This window comes from Carassius carassius, chromosome 5, assembly GCF_963082965.1.
Source record: "Carassius carassius chromosome 5, fCarCar2.1, whole genome shotgun sequence".
NCBI lineage: Eukaryota > Metazoa > Chordata > Actinopteri > Cypriniformes > Cyprinidae > Carassius > Carassius carassius.
Window position 1 is genome coordinate 296,634 of NC_081759.1, and position 8,095 is coordinate 304,728.

At 40.4% G+C, this 8,095-nt stretch overlaps 1 protein-coding gene across 1 annotated transcript in view; it reads right to left on the reverse strand.

The window, feature by feature from the left end:
* The window catches only part of trabd2a (TraB domain containing 2A), a 49,366-nt gene that overhangs the window by 15,272 nt on the left and 25,999 nt on the right, over window positions 1–8,095 (reverse strand). Inside the window, exon 5 of the mRNA XM_059549314.1 lies at window positions 257–347. Coding sequence (XP_059405297.1) covers window positions 257–347 — 91 coding nt within the window. The remainder of the gene's footprint in view (window positions 1–256; window positions 348–8,095) is intronic.

Below are 8,095 nucleotides of genomic sequence, written 5' to 3' on the forward strand. Positions count from 1 at the left end.
GTTCATGTTAACTAATGTTAAATGGAATCATACTGTATAGTGTTACTGACATTTGTTAAGTATCGGAGAGATTGTTAGTTCTTCAGGCAGCTTAAGGACATTTTTTGGTCCCCATGATGAAACAAGCTAATAAATCACACAGAATAAAGTGTTTTGAGAGTCTAAAATGCCTGTAGTTTAGTGTGAGGGTTGGGTTTAGGGTCAGAGGAGAGAAAATACAGTTTGTACAGTGAGTGTGTGTTACAGTGTGTGTTACCTGTGTAGCGTCTGTCCAGCAGGTGTGTGCTCCACCTCATAACCTTCACGCCGCAGGACATCAATCACAGAGTTGTTTCCAAGAAAGTGACCTGAAACACAAACACTCCACCTTCAGTCTCTGAACTCAAGTTAAGTCAGTCTGACACACACACACACACACACACACACACACACACACACACACACACACACACACACGCACACACACATACACACACACAAACACAAGCACACACACACACACACACACACAGACGCACGCACGCACGCGCACACAAACACGCACACAAACACAAGCACACACACACACACACACACACACACACACACACACACACACACACACTGACACACATACACGGAGCCTGCGGTGCGGAAGTGCTCTGTTATGTTAGATTACTGCACTGATATTTCATGTCTGTCTCTTTACAGGAAGAACGTGTCACATGACAGCCTGTTTGCCTCTGGGAATCATGAACTTCCTGTCAGAGACTCTCTGATGGATCAGGATCACTTGTGTGTGTGTGTGTGTGTGTGTTTCCCCTCGCTGAGGTTCAGGTGTTCAGCCAGATCAGATGCTGCTAATGTCAGAATGTTCTCAGTATTATTTACATAACTGTTAGTGTTTTTATTATTATTATTATTAATTACCATCAGTAGCTAATCTGGAGGATCGTGTTAAGTTTATTCTGTAATAACCACTGATTTCAGTCACCCATTATGCATCTGTAACACTGAATCATGTTAGTTCAGTGATCTCAGTTTTAAATCCAAAATAATAGTATCAATGAGTATCCACAGCCAGTGGCACAACATTTTTTATTTTTAACTAAAGCTTTCGACCAGCGCTTGAACACAGATTCAAGTCAATATAACCAGGACTTATAGAGATCATGCTTTTGGAACAATGATATAATTATTTATTTCCAGTGTTGGGGAAAGTTACTTTTCAAAATAATGCAATATGTAGTCACTCCATTAAAAAGTAATTGCAGTACTTTTTATGGAAAGTAATTCATTATGCTACATTTGCATTACTCTTTGTTACCTGAGCTGGTCTGGGCTTGCTTATTTATTTTTACTAACAAAAACCCCAATGGTTATATTTTCAATGACTGTAAATCTCTTTGACAGCAAAAGTGAGATGTTCTTTGTGCTGTGTACTATGTACTGTGTAATTTGTGCTGTGTACTATGTGCTGTCTACTATGCGTTGTGTACTATGTGCTGTGTACAATGTGCTGTGTACTATGTGCTGTGTACTATGTGCTGTGTACTATGTGCTGTGTACTATGTGCTGTGTACTATGTGCTGTCTACTATGCATTGTGTACTATGTGCTGTGTACAATGTGCTGTGTACTATGCGTTGTGTAATATGTGCTGTGTAATTTGTGCTGTGTACTATGTGCTGTCTACTATGCGTTGTGTACTATGTGCTGTGTACAATGTGCTGTGTACAATGTGCTGTGTACTATGTGCTGTGTACTATGTGCTGTGTACTATGTGCTGTGTACTATGCGTTGTGTAATATGTGCTGTGTAATTTGTGCTGTGTACTATGTGCTGTGTACTATGTACTGTGTACTATGTACTGTGTACTATGTGCTGTGTACTATGTGCTGTGAACTATGTGCTGTGTACTATGTGCTGTGTACAATGTGCTGTGTACTTTGTACTGTGTACTATGTGCTGTGTACTATGTGCTGTGTACTTTGTACTGTGTACTATGTGCTGTGTACTATGTGCTGTGTACTTTGTGCTGTGAACTATGTGCTGTGTACTATGTGCTGTGTACTATGTGCTGTGTACTATGTGCTGTGTACTTTGTACTGTGTACTATGTGCTGTGTACAATGTGCTGTGTACTATGTGCTGTGTACTATGTGCTGTGTACAATGTGCTGTGTACTATGTGCTGTGTACAATGTGCTGTGTACTATGTGCTGTGTACTTTGTGCTGTGAACTATGTGCTGTGTACTATGTGCTGTGTACTATGTGCTGTGTACTTTGTACTGTGAACTATGTGCTGTGTACAATGTGCTGTGTACTATGTGCTGTGTGCTTTGTACTGTGTGCTTTGTACTGTGTACTATGTGCTGTGTGCTTTGTACTGTGTACTATGTGCTGTGTCCTTTGTGCTGTGTGCTTTGTACTGTGTACTATGTGCTGTGTCCTTTGTGCTGTGTACTATGCGTTGTGTACATTGTACTGTGAACTATGTGCTGTGTACAATGTGCTGTGTACTATGTGCTGTGTGCTTTGTACTGTGTACTATGTGTTGTGTACAATGTGCTGTGTGCTTTGTACTGTGAACTATGTGCTGTGTGCTTTGTACTGTGTACTATGTGCTGTGTACTTTGTGCTGTGTACTATGCATTGTGTACATTGTACTGTGAACTATGTGCTGTGTACAATGTGCTGTGTACTATGTGCTGTGTGCTTTGTACTGTGTACTATGTGTTGTGTACAATGTGCTGTGTACTATGTGCTGTGTACTTTGTACTGTGAACTATGTGCTGTGTACAATGTGCTGTGTACTATGTGCTGTGTACTATGTGCTGTGTACTATGTGCTGTGTACTATGTGCTGTGTACTTTGCGCTGTGTACTTTGCGCTGTGTACTATGCGCTGTGTACTATGCGTTGTGTACTATGCGTTGTGTACTTTGTGCTGTCTACTATGCGTTGTGTACTATGCGTTGTGTACTATGTGCTGTGTACTATGTGCTGTGTACTTTGTGCTGTGTACTGTGTACTTTGTACTGTGTACTGTGTACTGTGTACTATGCGTTGTGTACTTTGTGCTGTGTACTATGCGTTGTGTACTATGCGTTGTGTACTATGTGCTGTTTACTTTGTACTCTGTACTATGCGTTGTGTACTTTGTGCTGTGTACTATGCGTTGTGTACTATGCGTTGTGTACTTTGTGCTGTGTACTATGCGTTGTGTACTATGCGTTGTGTACTTTGTGCTGTGTTCTATGTGCTGTGTACTATGTGCTGTGTTCTATGTGCTGTGTACTTTGTACTGTGTACTTTGTACTGTGTACTATGTGCTGTGTACTTTGTACTGTGTACTATGTGCTGTGTACTTTGTACTGTGTACTATGTGCTGTTTACTTTGTACTGTGTACTATGTGCTGTGTACTATGTGCTGTGTACTATGCGTTGTGTACAATGTGCTGTGTACTATGTGCTGTGTACAATGTGCTGTGTACTATGTGCTGTGTACTTTGTACTGTGTACTATGTGCTGTGTACTTTGTACTGTGAACTATGTGCTGTGTGCTTTGTACTGTGTACTATGTGCTGTGTACTATGTGCTGTGTACTATGCGTTGTGTACAATGTGCTGTGTACAATGTGCTGTGTACTATGTGCTGTGTACTTTGCGCTGTGTACTTTGCGCTGTGTACTTTGCGCTGTGTACTATGCGCTGTGTACTATGCGTTGTGTACTATGCGTTGTGTACTTTGTGCTGTCTACTATGCGTTGTGTACTATGCGTTGTGTACTATGTGCTGTGTACTATGTGCTGTGTACTTTGTGCTGTGTACTGTGTACTTTGTACTGTGTACTATGCGTTGTGTACTTTGTGCTGTGTACTATGCGTTGTGTACTATGCGTTGTGTACTATGTGCTGTTTACTTTGTACTCTGTACTATGCGTTGTGTGCTTTGTGCTGTGTACTATGCGTTGTGTACTATGCGTTGTGTACTTTGTGCTGTGTACTATGCGTTGTGTACTATGTGTTGTGTACTTTGTGCTGTGTTCTATGTGCTGTGTACTATGTGCTGTGTTCTATGTGCTGTGTACTTTGTACTGTGTACTTTGTACTGTGTACTATGTGCTGTGTACTTTGAACTGTGTACTATGTGCTGTGTACTTTGTACTGTGTACTATGTGCTGTTTACTTTGTACTGTGTACTATGTGCTGTGTACTTTGTACTCTGTACTATGTACTGTGTACTATGTGCTGTGTACTTTGTACATTGTACTGTGTACTATGTGCTGTGTACTTTGTACTGTGAACTATGTGCTGTGTACTTTGTACTGTGTACTATGTGCTGTGTACTTTGTACTGTGAACTATGTGCTGTGTACTTTGTGCTGTGTACTTTGTACTGTGTACTATGCGTTGTGTACTTTGTGCTGTGTACTATGCGTTGTGTACTATGCGTTGTGTACTATGCGTTGTGTACTATGTGCTGTGTACTTTGTACTGTGTACTATGCGTTGTGTACTATGCGTTGTGTACTATGCGTTGTGTACTTTGTGCTGTGTACTATGCGTTGTGTACTATGCGTTGTGTACTATGTGCTGTGTACTTTGTACTGTGTTCTATGTGCTGTATACTATGTACTGTGTACTATGTGCTGTTTACTTTGTACTGTGTTCTATGTGCTGTGTACTTTGTGCTGTGTTCTATGTGCTGTATACTATGTACTGTGTACTATGTGCTGTTTACTTTGTACTGTGTTCTATGTGCTGTGTACTTTGTACTGTGTACTATGTGCTGTTTACTTTGTACTGTGTACTATGTGCTGTGTACTTTGTACTGTATACTATGTGCTGTGTTCTATGTGCTGTGTACTTTGTACTGTGAACTATGTGCTGTGTACTTTGTGCTGTGTACTATGTGCTGTGTACTTTGTACTGTGTACTATGTGCTGTGTACTTTGTGCTGTGTACTTTGTACTGTGTACTTTGTACTGTGTACTATGTGCTGTGTACTTTGTACTGTGTTCTATGGGCTGTGTACTATGTGCTGTGTACTTTGTGCTGTGTACTTTGTACTGTGTACTTTGTACTGTGTACTATGTGCTGTGTACTATGTGCTGTGTACTTTGTACTGTGTACTTTGTACTGTGTACTATGTGCTGTGTACTTTGTGCTGTGTACTTTGTGCTGTGTACTTTGTGCTGTGTACTTTGTACTGTGTACTTTGTGCTGTGTACTATGTGCTGTGTACTATGTGCTGTGTACTTTGTGCTGTGTACTATGTGCTGTGTACTTTGTACTGTGTACTTTGTACTGTGTACTATGTGCTGTGTACTTTGTACTGTGTACTGTGTACTATGTGCTGTGTACTTTGTGCTGTGTACTTTGTGCTGTGTATATGTATTGTGTACTATGTGGTTTTTCAGTCATACCTTCGCTAAATCCAGCACTTTTAGAAAACTACAGACCAGTATCCTTTCTTCCATTCATTGTAAAGACACTTGAGCGAGCTGTGTTCAACCAACTCTCTATGTTCCTTGTACAGAACAAACTCCTGGACAGCAACCAGTCTGGCTTCAAAAGTGGCCACTCAACTTAGACTGCTCTGCTCTCTGTTACTGAAGCCCTGCGACTGGCAAGAGCAGCTTCCAAATCCTCAGTACTCATCTTACTGGACCTGTCTGCTGCTTTTGACACAGTTAATCACCAGATTCTCCTGTTCACCTTCAGAAAGATGGGCATCTCTGGAAGCCGCTCCTGTGGTTTAAGTCCTAGATCCTTCAGGGTGTCTTGGAGGGGTGAGGTTTCTAGTACACATGGCTTTTCTTATCACTGCTACGCTGATGACACCCAACTCTACTTCTCATTCCAACCAGATGATCTGACAGTAGCTGTTCGCATTTCAGCCTGATTTACATCTCTAGCTGGATGAATGACCATCACCTTCAGCTCAACCTTATGAAGACAGAACTCCTGGTGGTTCCAGCTAACCCATCGTTTCATCACAACTTCTCTATACAGCTTGGTTCATCAACCATAACTCCTTCCAGGACAGCCAGAAACCTAGGAGTTGTGATGGATCATCAGTTAAGCTTCACAGACCACATTGCTACAACGACCCGGTCCTGCAGGTTTGCCTTATACAACATTAGGAAGATTAGACCCTTCCTGTCAGAGCAAGCCACCCAACTTCTTGTCCAAGCTCTTGTTCTCTCCAGACTGGACTATTGTAATGCTCTCCTGGCTCTTCCTGCATGTACTGTCAAGCCTCTGTAACTGATCCAGAATGCAGCAGCAAGGGTTGTCTTCAATGAGCCAAAAACAGCTCATGTTACTCCTCTCCTCATCAGGTTACACTGGCTACCAGTAGCCGCTCGCATCAAATTCAAGGTACTGATGCTTGCCTACAAGACGACCACTGGCACGGCACCAACTTACCTAAACTCATTGGTTAAATCTTATGTGCCCTCCAGAAGCTTAAATTCTGCAAGTGAACGATGCCTTGTGGTGCCATCCCAAAGAAGTTCAAAATCACTCTCACAGATCTTTTCCTGGACTGTGCCCAGCTGGTGGAATGACCTCCAGATCTCAATCTCAGCAGGAGTCTTTAGTCATCTTTTTTGCCAGTACTTGAACAATTAATATTAGCACTTACCTAGTCTATTTTTTTCTATTCTATTCTATTCTATAAAAAAAAGAAGAAATTAAAACATAGCTACGTGTACTGCGCTACACTAACTGAGACATGTCATGGCACTTGTAAACTGTTGTTGTTCTCTCGTTTGTCTGATTGCTTCTATTATTCTCATTTGTAGGTTACTTTGGATAAAGGCGTTCGCTAAATGATTTAATGTAAATGTAAATGTTAATGTGCTGTGTACTATGCACTGTGTTGTGTACTATGTGCTTTGCACTATGTGCTGTGTACTAGTTCAGCAAAGTTACACTAGAAAGGCAGTGCTGAATGGCTGTATTGATCGATGAGCGTGTGTTTGAGAACACGCCAAAGTCAATGAGCAGAGAACGAAGAGCCGATGGATGGCTGAGATAAGAGCCGCTAACCACCTAAAAGCTTTTATTCAAAACTTCCTTAGCTCAGGCTTTTAGCGCGCTTGTTTTCTTAAGGGCCTTTCGCATACTGAGTGCATTCATGCCGTCAGGAGGAAATGCTCCGCAGACCTCCAGAACCCAGAAAGCGGCCTGTGTCCTTCAGCGGTGATCCAATTATTAGAGCAAATGGAGTTTCTTTTCCATACGCAGTAATATTTATATTAGAGATGTTGAACTGGAGCTGAGAGGCACGTGCTGGATAAATAAACGCAGCGGTGGCGCAGATGTTTGTGCAGATGTTACTCTGCGCAGGAGATCCTGCCACGCTAAAGACATCATTTACTAGTCCATTAGTGAGCATTACCTACTTTGAAGTCGATAAAAAAAAGCATCTCTGTGTTTATAACCATTACAGACACTCTAATTTATCACTAATAATATATTTCAATCTGATCCAATCATAAAACAATATTTATATTTTTGTCTAGTTTTACAGTACATTCTTAAATCATGATACATTTACTTGAGATGCAAAATGATGTCAAATATTTAGTCTTGTTTTCTAAAAAATAAATTGAGTTTATGCTTGAAACAAGACCAAATATCTGCTGATGGCGTCTCATTTTCCTTTTGCATTTTTCTGACCCAACTGGCAGATATTTTTCTCGTTTTTCTTTTTAAATTCTGACTTAATAAGACTTAATAAGGTTACTTAATACATGATTACTTAAGAGGTAAAATGACTTAAGATATTAAGTTGAGTTTTTCACTGATTAATATTTATGTTTATCAAATAATGTTTTTAAACCTCCTTTTATTTTTGCTTTTTTTTATATAATTTTCATATTTACAATGTAGTGCTTTATATTTCTTATGAAAACTTTAAAAAAAAATATGTAAAGCACTTATGTATGAAATATAAATAAACTTGCCTTGCTTTCTCATTCGTGCTGGAAAACATGACAAAATTACTGAAGAACATTTTTTGCCGTTAAAGCACATATGATTGTAAACCCACTGCAGTCTCAGCTAGTATTTCTTTCACCATTATTAATCAGATGCTGCTGTTAGCA